The sequence below is a fragment of the Oryx dammah genome, unplaced genomic scaffold (assembly GCF_014754425.2).
Source record: "Oryx dammah isolate SB20612 unplaced genomic scaffold, SCBI_Odam_1.1 HiC_scaffold_19, whole genome shotgun sequence".
In the NCBI taxonomy this organism is placed as follows: domain Eukaryota; kingdom Metazoa; phylum Chordata; class Mammalia; order Artiodactyla; family Bovidae; genus Oryx; species Oryx dammah.
In genome coordinates, this window is record NW_024070203.1 from 21,236,902 (window position 1) to 21,251,611 (window position 14,710).

The 14,710-nt window shown below is 41.4% G+C and overlaps 1 protein-coding gene across 14 annotated transcripts in view; it reads right to left on the reverse strand.

Annotated features, from left to right (window-relative positions):
• The window catches only part of PHF20L1 (PHD finger protein 20 like 1), a 76,514-nt gene that overhangs the window by 14,014 nt on the left and 47,790 nt on the right, over window positions 1-14,710 (reverse strand). For 12 of the 14 annotated variants that reach the window (XM_040262106.1, XM_040262104.1, XM_040262102.1 and 9 more), the window contains 4 exons: window positions 14,458-14,565; window positions 5,294-5,458; window positions 1,666-1,847; window positions 582-681 (listed from right to left, as the gene is read on the reverse strand). In XM_040262106.1, the coding sequence (XP_040118040.1) occupies window positions 582-681; window positions 1,666-1,847; window positions 5,294-5,458; window positions 14,458-14,565 (555 nt within the window). The remainder of the gene's footprint in view (window positions 1-581; window positions 682-1,665; window positions 1,848-5,293; window positions 5,459-14,457; window positions 14,566-14,710) is intronic. The other 2 variants (XM_040262109.1, XM_040262108.1) reach the window with 1 other exon arrangement.

The window sequence follows — 14,710 nt, forward strand, 5'->3', positions numbered from 1 at the left end:
AACTGGAAGCACACACTACATGCAGGATACTGCTGCTCAAAGAACCCCTGCGGCGAGGAAGGCCCAAGTGTGAGGGAGGCAGGTGCAGGAGCTCCTCCCGGCGCCGCCACTCTAACTGTCTTGAGCACAAGGCACGTGAGGCCCAGGCTCCTATTTGCCCCGTCAGTGAAGCAAAGGGGTCGGACGTGGTCCCTGGGCATCCCACCTGCTCTAATACTGCAAGGTCATGCAGCACTCCCAGAAGCTTGTTCAAAACCCCATCAGGAGGAGCCTGAGTTCAGGCTATTAATCCATTCAAATAACCATATATTAGCCTATTTAGAAATCAACACACAGGAGTACATTAAAGAGCGAGTTCTTCTCCAGGAAAATGCCACAACGTGGTCCTTCCCATAAGGTGTTAATTATGCTGATGAATTTATGCTAATGTTTTAAGTAATTGATGTGGAAAATAAAACTGTAACAGTGAAAAACACTTTTAAGTTTTAACAAGGAAGCAGTGTCTAGCTGACACGGAAGGTGGGATGTCAGGCGGCGGATGTACAGTGGGACCCATGAGAGCAGGAGGGACGGAGGCTTACCCGGGGGGTCCCGGCAGATGTAGCAGAGGTACTGCTCCGGGATGCTCTCCTCCAGCAGCCCCATGCACACACTGTGCTGCCAGCACAGGCACTCTTCACACTGCCGGAAGACAACCGCGATTTACTTGCCGGGAACCAAGACAAGCCCCTTCTCCTCAGCTAGCTGGCTGAGTCCTCCTGCGGCTTCGGCCTGCTCACTTTTTAATCCATGTCACAAAAGCGAATCATGACTTACCATGAGCTTTACTTTACTTAAAGTAGACTATTTCAGGAACTTCCTCTTGTTGCACCCATCAACATGTGCTTTAGTAAACTGGTTTAATCACAAGTAAGTCAAAAACTATGTCTCCTATTTCCCACATCCTTAAAACTTAAAAACTGTTTATTAAAGTAGAGAAATTAAGAAAAGAAAAAAGCAACTTTGAAGCAGTGTGTGAGGCAACAACCTCGTGAAGTACTACTTGTGTGGTGAACCTACAAACTTGTAGTTCCCTTATTTGAGAAAACCACTGGAAAGCGGGGAAAAGAAGAGTAAGAGGGAAGTTACTCTTTCTTCGTTTCTAGAACACCTCCAGATCTTCCAAACGTCATCACAAAACATGGGTTATGCTTTCCTTTTGTCTCAAAGACCCCTTTTCTACAGGGAGAGGTGATATGTAAGGGTAATCCTCGCAACAAAGCTTTCCTTTAATCTTCGATATTGTGGAAACTCTGTTTCAGTATCTGCCCTTTAAAGGGTGACTAGATAACATAAATTACTAGACAACAGGATCCAGACCAGCCGGAGAACAGTTCTATGGTCTCCCCTTCAATGTGGAAGCTTAGCTGTTTTAATGGCTCTTGAAAAGAATTTTAGCTTGAAAACCTCAAAATAAACACCCTGGAGACAGGTCCTCGGGTAAGAAAACTACACTTCATCTGAAGATGAGACCTGCCAGTCGTTAAATCTGGTACTTTAAACATGATGACAAGCTAGAAACCTCCATCTTCCAAAGGACGGGGAGGAAAAGGAGAACACAGGTGCCCCCACGCACATGCCGAGCACCTGGACCAACTGATTCTGTGTGAAGGGAACACAGGTCACCTGAATCATGAAGCCATTCTCCTCGTCAAGCTCACAGATGCATCGCACAATTTCATTAAGGGCATCGTCTTCATCCTGAGACTCTTCAAAATTCGTTGAATCAAAGTCCTGATTGTACTCATCCCCACTGAGGAGCAAACTCTCCGTGGAAGAATCATCCAGGAATTCCATGTCCGATAAGTCTAGAACATACATAAAAGTGCGCTCAGCACTGCTTTTTCCATTTTTATGTCATTTTCTAGAAAGAAAGGCGCTGTGGGAAGTGCATATAAGCTATTAAGTATTTAGACAGGGAGGACGGATGAATGGGAACAGAGCATTTGCTGCCAGTCAAAGAAACAAATGATTTTTGAAGCTTGGGTGACTGTGATTGTTTTACATCTTATGTTAATACCATTACAAGTGACTCAGAAAGTATCCTCTAGTCCAAGTGCTTATAGAAGTGATGGCCAAAGTGGATATTAATAATTAAAATAGGCAGTCTTCAAATGCTTTCACAAACATTATCCCTTCTGATCCTCACAGCAATGGGTCATAGAAAGAGGTTTTATTATTTGCACCATACAGATAATAGCACTTCAGGGAAGTGAAAGAGCGTGCCTAGGAGCTAATAGCAATACGACTCTTTAACAATCTCAGTAACAGTAACCACCACTGCACTTCAGAGACTGCAGGGACCACATGAAGCACTTTATATATAAGACACAACCTGCCAGGCAGTGTAGCCAGCGTGTGGTAAAGCCAACTGCGTGCCAGGACAGCCTCATTCTAGAGCCCGTGCACTCACAGATCTCACTGGGATTTCTTAAATCGGGATTATGAGTTCCCTGAGGAATTTAATAACATTCTAAATTTCATTTTGATAAAAATCCCCCCCCTCAAAAAAGTACATCCCAGAAGTTAGATTATATGGATGACCACTACAAAGACTCTATTTAAGTGCTAGGTTTCAGGTTTGTTCTTGTAACAGGGTCAAACCAAAGACTACCATTTAGCTCAGGCTACTCAGGAAAAATAACTGAGGCAAATATAAGGAAATACATGAGTGATGACAAAGGGAAAGAAATGACGGCAGGACACTAGAGGTGTGCCGGAGTGTGGGTGGAGAAATGCTGGGGAACCTGAGTCGTACCAATGCCCGGAGGCTGCTAAATGGGGGCCATCCTCAGAGGAGAGAGGGCTCCTTCCTCTCTACCTCACCTCCCTAACTTGCAGTCATGTGCTCAGACATTCCTCCACTGCTGTTTATTCACCTCCCCTTTCTAGAATGTCAAGCGTCCAGGAGAACAAGGGCCTGAACTCAAACCAAGTAATTCATGCTATTTGTATTCTAAATATTTCATATGCTTTAGTTTCCTTATCAGCTTCCAATCTTGGCTATTTTTTCCCTGACTCAATGTTTTTGAATGTTGTTTCTGATTTATAAAAAGTTAACGTTTTATAGAAAAACACATGTTTTTTCTCCTTAGAATCTTGGGACATCTTGGAGAGTAAGGTCAGTAGAAATGAGGATAATAGTAAAGAAATACAAGAAAACATTCAAGCAGCAAGAAGTAAATCAATTAGCTATTATAAAATATTTTAATATTAACAATCTGAGTAAGAAATTTCACTTATTCATACTCTTCCTAACTTAAATCCAAAATCTTTATTTTTCTCTTGGGCTTTCCTGAACACAAGTTCATGTTTCAAAATGACAGACTAGAACACAGATGAACAGTTTCAAACACTGTTGCACACATACGTGGTATTAAACGGATGGCAATCATAACAGTAATGAATTTAATTTAAAAACTATTACCCTTAAAAGGAATTAGGGTATATCTTACATGGGCTTGTATAACCAAAACAGCCAGGCTTTATGGTGTTAGAAGGCAAATTTGATATATTGGCCAGAAAATCCAGTCTGACTAACTCGCAAGCATTAAAGCAACATTCAGCTGAATTCTGGAGGCTAAGTAAATGGGTCACAGGGTTGGAAGTAAGAAAAGCAGATACAGGTTCCCTCTCGCACTGGACCACCACCTGATGACAGCTCCAACCAAGTGGCCCCAGCACACTGCTGCCCCCAGAACTATCACTCCTGTTTCCAGACATATTCCCCAAGTGCGCTGTCCAAGTCAGCACTGCCTGGGAACTGGCTGGAACCCAGAAATTCTCTGGGTAAGGCCCAGAGATCAGGTGTAAGAAGTTCTCTAGCTGGTTCTGGTGCACCCTCGCATTTGAGAACCTCCCCACTTTCCTTCTCAGGGCTCAGCGCTTGAACACGTGAAGAGCAAGGGAGGCGACCGGAGGGCACACGCTCAGGACACTCCTTCCAGCCCCGCTCACCTGTTCTAGTTCCGGCCACACCACTCGCCCATCCCCCACTCTCCATCACTCTGCATAAACAGGCAACCATCAGACCTTGATGACTCACAGGATGGGGGTTACCTGATTTTCAACACCGGCTACCAGGGCTATCCTGCCAGGATCTGCCCTCCCAAAACCCCCAGACCTCTACCCTGCTGCAGCACCTAAAATACCTGGTATTTTAGCCTCACACCAATGAATATAATGTACACCTGAGGTTAAGAACCACTGGCCCAAAAGGGAAAAGGGGATGGACCTTTTCCCTAGTCCTCCCTTCCCTGTTTTTCTTAGATTTGAGATTTTAAAAATCTCACAAGTGCTAAGTGCTTATTTTAGGGTCAAGGGAAGAATATACTTTTCTCTATTGTGAGCTAGAAGGGAGTTAGGCCTGGAAGAGAGCAGGCGGTAACAGTGCCAAAGAGAAAACATGACCTGGCATCTGCCACGCAGGGCACTCAAGAAGACAGGGCACCCCCTAAACAGTCCTGGGATTTCACACAGGATGGAGCCCAGTCCTTTACCTTCCATTCCCTGACTGTGCTGGAGCTCTAGTCTCAAGCCACTGCTATCAATGTCTATAGTTAAGAGTCTCTCTCCCCATTGCTTAGCACACTGGCAGGAGAGAGTCCTCAACCCCAACACCACAGGGACTGGACTTCCAGGAGAACCTGAGCCCTTCCAACTCCAGGGCTCGTGCCATCGCCTAACTGGCTTTCTGTCAACATGCCTAACACCTGAATGTGTTCCGATCACTGCCCGGACCACATTTCCAGACTTTTGGTTACAGAAATATCTGTGATCCGGAATTCAAAGTGTCCTTTTAAGACTAGGATAAAAATCTGGTAGAAAAAGCATTTTCTTAGGAGTTAAGATAGACCTTGGTTGGAATTTTTATTCTAATGCTAATTAGCCCTATATGTTACTTAACCTATAAGCCTCTGCTTGTTTATGCAGTGTGGGTAATAATATCTATTTTATAAGCTGGCAGTGAAGAATATGAAAATACATGTAAAAACACCCACAGAAGACCAGTACATAGTGGACACTAATTGTTTCCTTACCGCCTGTCCTACAATTAAGTAGAATGCTCGTTTTACTTCATATAAATTTTAAAAGTAGCTAAATTTCTAATGTTGAGATTTTCATATTGGTTTATGGAGTAACTTTTTAAACTGTGGGCCCTGCTCAGACAGGACCTGATCAAGTATGCGCTTTTCTCAGTTACACATTTAAGAATTGTAAGACTTTGTTTTAAGCATTACATGGTTACACATACTTTCACCACTAAGATCAACTGACAAGATTGCCCTTGGGTACTGATATGTTGTATTTTTCTCCGTAAACATGCTTCGCAGAGCCAGAGAACTCCCAGAAGATCGAGTTAGTGGAGAAGAGCACCTTTCCAAAAATTCTAGGGAACTGTCTTCATAGTCTGAATAGTCTGCAACATAAGATACATAGAGAAATATTAATAAAGTGTCAAGTAATCAAGAAGAGTCACTACAAAAATAATGAGAAGGTCATGTTTTATGACACATAAACAAGCATGCCACCACTCTCTCTTCTCATCCACGAGCAGCTAGATCATCATGCATCTGATGAACTGGCTTTGGCAAGAACATTGGGAGATACACCCCAGGCAGTGCCTACACAGCAGGGAGCACCAGGTTCTAACTGGTATCCACAAACTCTCATTAAGTAGTCCAGAAGTGAACAAGGATTATAGTTACATTTTCTCTTCATCATAATCATAGCTATGTCTGAAGTTAAGATGTGGAAGATGGAAATTAACTGCTTTTTTTTTGGTAAAGAGATTCTCATGATGTCTAGCATGTCAATTATCATAGTGATAATTCAATCAATAAATTCTTCAGCAGAAAACCTCTGAACTACATTAAATGGTCCAGAAAGAAATCAGTCAAAGTTCTGTCTTCCTCAGCTTAGACTGAGTGGTGCAGAAGGATTGGCTGAGTTGGGTGCAGTCAGGGGGCAAAGACAGGAGAGGGTGTGAGTCTAGGCACATGGGGCAGCCACCAAGCAGAACATTGGGCACATCTGAACGACGGGACAAGCCCGTGGCCAGAACACAGTGAGGGAGGGAGGGAGGTAAGAAATGAGGCCAGAGTGACAGGAGCCAGATCACACTGAAGGTAAGATTTTATTTTTGGTTTTAAAGGAACAAAAGTCAAAGTTTGTAAGGAGGAGCAGGATGTGACACCTGTGTTTTAAAGCTGTGGAATGGAGGGGGAGTCCAGGGAGCACGGACAGAAGTGGGGACACAGTTCAGAGGCAGCGGTACAGACCAGACAAGAAATGCTGGCAGGCTGGGCTGGGAGGATGGCGGCTGAGGTGACATTTGAAAGCAGACGCAGTGATCTGCAGACTGGAGACGGAGGGCTGTGAGCCACCATCATGGGCAATTTCCAGGTTTCTGCTTGAACAACTTGGTGCTGAAACTGGGGTTCTGAGATGGAGCGGAAGCATAAATAGGAGGTGGAGAAATCAGAACGAAATGTGAGTTCAGCAGGGGGCTTTTGAAAGAAGGAAGATCCTACACATTGTCCATACAAATCTAAACATGTGGTAGGGGTGGTGATGGGGCTGGGGGGGCGGGGAGGGGGGGTGCACGGGAGACATGCCAGAATTCAAGAATAAAAAGACAGGCAATTCTTCCATTTTGGCAGAGGTAAAGGAGAGGACATATTCAGCTAAGTACATAGATGTGGTGGAGAAGAGATGAGGCTTCCATTTCTTCAACTGAGTGTGAGGCAAAGGATGTAAACTAATGCAAATGAAGAAATAAATGAGAGGTAGAAAAGGCTGAAGAATCACAGAGAGTGGAAAGCAATGTTTACGAGAACAGTCCAATGCTGGTGCACACTGAGTCTCAGCCATTTGCAGTTGGTGGTTATGGGAGAAAGAATAACAGTCCCCTAAAATGTCCAAGGCGCCCAATCCATAGAACCAGTGGATATGCTGGATCACATGGGGAATTAAGGCTGCTGATGGAATCAAGCTGGTCATCAGCTGACTTTAAAATAAGAGATTATCCCGAACTATCTGGGTTGGCCCAGCGTAATCACAAGGGTCCCTAAAATTAAGACGGAGGCCAAAGAGTCAGTGTCAGAGGGATGTAAACTAAGACAAGACTTGAGCCGCCACCGCTGGCTTTGAAGACGGGGCAGGACATGAGCCAGGACATGCGGTGGCCGCTGGAATCTGGGAAAGGCAAGAAAACAGATTCTCCCCAGAGCCTCCAGAGAGGAGTGCAGTCCTGACACCTTGGTTTTAGCCCATTAAGACCCATTTTGGACTTATGACCTCCAGAACCTTAAGATCATCAATGTGTGTTGTTTCTGACTCACTGTTAGGTAGTAGTGTGTGGCAGCCAGCAGTGGTCATCCTAAGCACCATGGCACGGGCCATGCCAAACATGACCTAACTGTATTACGGGTACCAACTACTCTTAATCCTCACAGTTCTCCAACAAAAAACTACTACTGTTAGTGCTGTTATACAAATGAAAAAACAGGCAGAAAAGGTTCAGTTGCCCAAGAAGACACAGCTATCAATGGCAAAGCCAACATTCGAACCCAGACAGTCTGACTACAGAAGCCTTACTCTTAACTAAAAAAGCGTTATTAGTGGATTTTGCATCTGATACACACTGGGAAGCTTTTAAAACCACTTCTCTCGGGCCTCACGCCCATGTCATTCAGTAGTGGGATGCTCCCAGACTATGCTCACACTGCCAGACCTCAGAGTCATCCCTCAGAGCCTCCCTGGAACTGCAAAGCTGCCAGCATCGCCTTACTTGAGCACAGGTGTGGAAAGGTGAAGGGGATCTACTAAATGCTAGCCAGGTACTGAGTACTTCATAACAATCACCTTATGACATCCTAACAATGAATCTACGTAGCAGAAACTATCATCACCATTTTACACACAAGGAAACTGAAGTGCATAGAATTTAAATAACTTAAGCTCTAAGTGTCTCAATCGGGATGTAAACTTGCACAATCAGCTCTCAAAAGCTGCCCTTTTACTGACTACATATTACAAGGCCCTCTCAGAGAAACTGGAAGTATTTGTTCAGTATAAAAATAATGGTAGAAATCTCAATTTGGTATTAAAAATAAAACATGGAGGACATTTAATTTCTGTACAGTATATTAGCACTGAACAAAAATAAAATTTCCTAGCATTCTACGTGGATGCATGTTAAGTCGCTTCAGTTATGTCTGACTCTTTGTGACCCTGTGCACTGCAGCCTACTGGGCTCCTCTGTCCATGGGATTCTCCAAGCAAGAATTCCAGAGCAGGTTGCCATGCCCTCCTCCAGGGTGATCTTTCCAACCCAGAGATCGGACCCAGGTCTCTTACATCGCCTTAAGTCTCTGGCAGGTGGGTTCTTTACCACTAGTGCCACCTGGGAAGCCCTAGCATTCTACACCGACCCTGTATTCCCCACTCTCATGCCCTACGGCTATTACAAATAGAAGTCTACTGCTATGTTTCAGGGTTAGAGCAAATGTCATCTTCTTCATAAAGCTTCACCAAGTAGAATTTATTTTGTATCACTTTTACCACACACACAACACATCACGGTAGATATTTATGCCTACTCCTTACCACTCCCAACATAAATGCTTGCTTACAAACACCTAGAAGGGAATCTTTGTTTTTACTATATAATACTTTGGATTCTCTTTGCATTTCTCATTCTAGTTCTCTTAAACCTCTGTTATGTCTTCAGTTTCCTCATATTTACAGATACATAAAAGACAAGGAGATGAAGCAATTTGCTTAAAAAAACAAAGTTAAACACTGGCAAAGATGTCACTCAAATAAAATCCCAACATAGCCATTTCTTATACACATAGACTGAACACAATGTTAACTTTATATTATGTAAACTAATTCTGGTAATCAAAACATCTGTTAATCCACAGTTGTATGGAATAATTATAAAGGATCGTTTAACTGCTATTTTCCATAGCTTCATTTAAACTAACAGATAACTACTAAGGACTTAGTATGTTAACAGACACAAGAAAGGAAGAATGCATGGCCTAGAAAACAATATTTAAGGCAAGAAGTCAAAATTAACCACAGCATGAAAATTAAGACTCAGAAGCTAGACTGCCTGGGTTTCAATCTGCTTTTCTCCACTTACTAGCCATGTGAGCTTGGACAACTCTCTTTTATCTTTCTGTTTTAGTTAACTGTTTATAAAATGGGGATAACAGGCCCCACCATGAAAGGTTAATGTGGGGATTATACATAAAATGCTTAGTATCTGGTACATAATAAGCATCACAGGATATGCAAAATTGCACTGAGTGGTGAAAGGAAAAGAATTTTTTAAACTTCTTGATGGTAGTAATTGCAGACTAAAATACATCTTCTATTAGGAACTCATGCAGTAATAATGTGAATTCTTTAAAATTTAAGATGTCCTTAAAATTTCAAAGTTATTTAAAACCCCCTATTTAAGTTTAAAGAACACTCTTCTAATTTAATCACCTGGGGGAAAGTGTCATTTCCAAGATGAATTAAATAGCCCAGAATAAATTTTCCCCAAATGTAATAATTAATTGCAAAGATGCTAGTGATTACCCGATCTAACACCTGCTGTGTACAAAGAGCAATGCTCCTATGCATTGCTAGTCTTTACCAGGACTCTGTTTTCAAAGTTAAGATTTTCACTTATAGATCTGATTTCACAATGCAAAGACATAAAATTCTTTTTAATTTAAAAACATGCAACCTTTTTTTCCAAAGGTTTATTTCTTTAATATGTGCTTAGTTGCTCAGGCATGTCTGACTCTTTATGGGCTGTAGGTCACTAGGCTCCTCTGTCCACGGGGATTAGCCAGGCAAGAATACCGGAGTGGGTTGCCATTTCCTCCTCTAGGTGATCTTCCCAACCCAGGGATCAAACCCATGTCTCCTGTGTCTCCTGCACAGCAGGCGAAATCTATACCTGCTGAACCTTCAGGAAAACTCCATGGCTCTTTATAAATAGTGTCGCCATGGGTTATGGTGGGCTTCATGTCTGAAATGCAAATTTTCTCTGAACTTGTCCAAAACTTAAGTCATCCCTGGAGAAGGAAATGGCAACCCACTCCAATATTCTTGCCTGGAGAATTATATGGACAGGATAGCCTGGAAGGCTGCAGTCCATGGAGTGGAAAAGTCAAACATGACTAAGCGACTTTCACTTACTCATCCTAATCATTCTCCTTTCTTTAAGTCATCGCTTCCTGCAATCTCACTTGCGGTCACTATCCCTCACTCTGCTACCAAGTATGGCCTGCTTCTTACTTTGTTCTTCATCAGCTGCTCCTTGTTGTCTGTTCCCCACTGTCACAGGTGCTTCAGTACAGGAGATTCTGCATCTGCTACAGCATATTGGAACAGTCCTGTTTGCTGACGCGACGTTAAGGTGACTTAAAAAAAGCATGGCCCTTCCTGCCCTGACGCTTCGGTGTCTCCACTGGAATACCCAAGGCAGCCAAATACCCTCAGCTAGTTCATCTGGGATCTGGCCTGCAGTGTGACACTTGTCATTTCTGCATTCTGATATATCATCACAGGAGAGAAGTCACTAAACAGGAATCTGTGGTTCCTGGTTTCTGTTTACCTAATTTTTGGTTCTCTCCGGTATGACTTCCAAAGAGCTGTCTATGAAGGGGTGGGGTCAGACAGAAAATCTGAGGAGCAAGGCAGAGTATCTGGGAAGTGGGTTCCAGTTTTTCAATGCCATTTTGATCCCATATCTTCAAATTTACTTTAGAGTTTGAGAATACAGAAACTTTATATTTTGTGGGAAGATCAGATGCTATTTTTGACCTATAGAGAGAATTAAAATTTGAAGAATTTACCAACAATGATTACAAATTCTGAAAGTATCTCATTGGCATCATAGTTTCTGAAACTGTTTTTTGTTTAAGTATCTGATGCATATGGGGGGGAAATGAGTATGACATAAAGCCGGTAAATACTACAAAATGCTCAGATAGCCACCATGCACTCTGAGAGAGCATCACTGTCACTTTTGGAAGGTTCCTTTGTGCCAACTTCCAATGTGAACTTGAAAGTCCTTTCTCTACCTCAGAGGCAACACTAATTCTGAATTTCTATTCATCATTCTCCTGCTTTCCTTTATGCTTTTGCTACATACATTGGAATCTCTAAAAAATATACTGCTTAGTTTTACAACTTTTAGATGTTTGCATAAATGAAATTGTAAAACTGTACATGTTTTCCTCTATGACTTGATTTTTAGTTTATCCATTTTATTCATGCAATTCCAATGGGTATCATCCCTTTATTTTACAGTGACACAGATCCCACTGAAGGACACGTGGACCCAGGCCAGTGCCAGTGCTGCCATCAACATTCTTGCACATGTCTCCTGACAGACCATGTGAGTTTAGTTCGGAATCTGAGGTCAACTCCACTCTCATCAGAAAAACATCGCGGCTTTCCCATGGTGGTCGTACCACTGCCTCCACCTCCTCGGCACATCTGATGCCTTTCACCTCATAATTTCTGCCAATATGGCAGAGAGGAAATAGATTTCACTAGGTTCTGCAAGTTACATTAGGCAGCTTCACCTAAGAGTGTGTACTGTCTTATACAACCACTTTCAGGTTTCGACTTCTGTGAAATACCTATTAAACTCTTTTGTCCATTTTCCTACTAGGTTTTCTTTCTCTTTTTGATCTGTAAGGGCTTGAAATACATTCTGAATACTAACACTCTATCAGGTATTTATGTTATGATTATTTTCTTATGGTTTGTGTTGTTTTTTTACTCTCTCTGTAAGGCTTTTGATGAACCATATTCATTTCAGTCTAGTCACATTTTCAACCTTTTCTTTTGGGTTAGCATTCTTCATTTAGAAATTTCTGCCCAAAGAGCACAAAGATGACTTTCTGTACTTTCAAAGTTCTGTAGTTTTGTCTTTCACATAGGAAGTCTCATCAATATCAGTCTGATTGTTGTACATGGTGTAAGGCTGGAGTCCAGTTTTATTGTCACTATATGGATTATAAATTATTCTAATACCAATCAATTAGTTACCTACCAAACTAAGACGTCAGCTTTGAATAAACTAAGTTTTGAAATATGTACGATCTGCTTTGGATTATTCTGTTCTTAACACATTCTATTCCTTCAAAATACCTCCCTGCTTTGATAACTGAATAGTAACTCTCCTTATTCTTCTTCAAGAGTGACTATCTCATTCTTGGCTCTTTACTCTTCCATGTTAAGTTCAGAATCAGCAATGAATCTATAGATTTATTTCAAGTGGCACCTTTTCAACAGTAATCTACTACCCCATGAATATGAGTCATTTCCCGATTATTTAGGCTTTCTTTATGTTTCTAAATAAGTTTTACAATCTGCTATTCAAAGTTTTTTTTTTAATATAAGTACACACAGATGCATCAAATGGTTTTTCTACATTTATTGAAACTATGTTACTGTGGTGAATTTCATTAATTCATTTTCTAATGTCAAACCACTTTGCATTCCAATCCTATATGGTCATATTTTTAAACATCCTGCTAGATTTAATTCCATGTGTTTTGCCTCTTTGTCCACAAATAAGAACAGCCTGTGACTGCCCTTTCCCATACTGTTCTCTTCTGATTTTGAGAGCAAAGCTATTTAAATCAATTAAAATAAATTTGGGGACTTCCCAGGTGGTTCAGTGGTAAAGAACCCACTTGCCAATGCAGAAGACCTGGGTTCAATCTCTGGATGGGGAAGACCCCCTGAAGGAGGAAATGGCAACCCACTCCAATATTCTTGCCTGGGAAATGCTATGAACAAAAGAGCCTGGTGGGCTACAGTCCATGGGGTCCCAAAAGAGTTGGATACAACTGAGCGCCTAAACAACAATAATAACGAACTGAATTTGGAGTTGTATCAGTTTCCCAGAGCTGCCCCCAACAAATTACCACAAAACTGGTGGACAGAAATAACAGAAGTTTATTCTCTCAGTTCTAGGGGCCAGAAGTCTAAAATTAGGTGTCATCATTTAATTTTGGCATTTTTTATTTCTTCCTTTTTTTTTAGTTCATTAATTTCTGTTCATATGTTTATTATTCATGTTCACTTCTACTTTTTCTGCGCTTAATCTTTTCTAACCTCTTAAGCTGGAGGCTTAGCTGACTTTGAGCCTTCTTTTCTTTTATAAGCATGTATGGCAATATCCTTCTCGCAAGTGCAATCTTAACTACATTTTCAAGTGTTGATACATGTATAATATTTTCATCACCTGCCAGGTTCTTAATATCTTATTTTCCCTTTGGCATTGTTCTTTCATCCATGAATTATTTAAAAATATTTTGCTTGATTTCTAAACATATAGGGCTTTTTGTCTTTTCAATAGTGATTTTAAGATAACTCTCCAGGCAATAATATTGGAGTTGGTAGCCATTCCCTTCTGCAGGGGATCTTCCCAACCCAGGGATCAAATCTGGGTCTCCTGCATTACAGGTAGACTCTTCACCGTCTGAGCCACCAGGAAAGCCCTTAAAATGTGTTGAGGCTTGCTTAAAGTTGCATCCCATGGTCCATTTTAATAAATGTCTGAGTCTCTTTGAAAAAGCTGTCTACTCTGCAGCTGCTGAGTTCAGTGTCCTGGACAGGTCTGTTGGATCATCTACGCAGCTGCCATCTTTCTTATCCTTACACACACTTCTGGGTTTTGTTAATTAATTACTAAGAAAGATATGATGATGTTATTCAGTGATAAAACTTAGAAAGATATAAAGTGAACTCAACCTTTATCACTATATGGTAACCTATCTCTAATAATGATTTTTGCTTTAATGACTATTTAGTGACAATCTATTGTTAGAAAAATCATTTGTTTTTTCTCCAAGCTTTTCTAAAAATATTTTCCCTCACTTCTGGAAAGCTAATTCAAAGGACTTTAAATCGAGATTGAGAGAAATTCCTTCACAGAGGGGTACTTGTTCAGGGTACCTAGTCTACCATAATGCTGGCAATGAAAGACTCTAGTCATTGCAAGGACTAATTTACAGACCACTTAACTTACTGACTGTAGCTAAACAGGCAAGACAAAGGAAGGCTACTAGACGAACTGCTCAGCTCTTAAGAACATGGGAATACTGTCCTACCTCCACTTTGTAAAAGAGGAAAGCTACAAGAACCTTAGAATATTAAAAAATGGGAATCACCATTTTAGTGTACAGTCAGCCTTCTGTATCCACAGGTTTTGCAACTGTGGATTTAGCCAACTGCAGATCAGTTTTTATTTCCACAGATGTATGTAGAGCCTACAAGTATGAAAGGCTGACTACACCATGCCATTTGATATAAGAAACTGGAGCATCTGTGGATTTTGGTAACTGCTGGGAACTAATACCCCAGATACTGAGGAAGGACTGTACTCACCATGCTGCTTAGATTTCTTTTTCTTTTTCTTCTTCTTCTTCTGCTTTGGTTTGTAGTGATCTTTGTCCCTCTTCTCTTTTCTTTCTTTATCCTTTTCTTTTCTCTTACCTAAATGACAAAAAGGGAGTCAGTCAGTAATCATGACTGATCCCGAGGTGTTCCTTTGTGGTTAACCTAAAAGCAGCATTTATGGTTTAATCAGCTATTCCAGTCACCTGCCCAGAGTGGATGGATTCAATTAAACTGTTCCTGT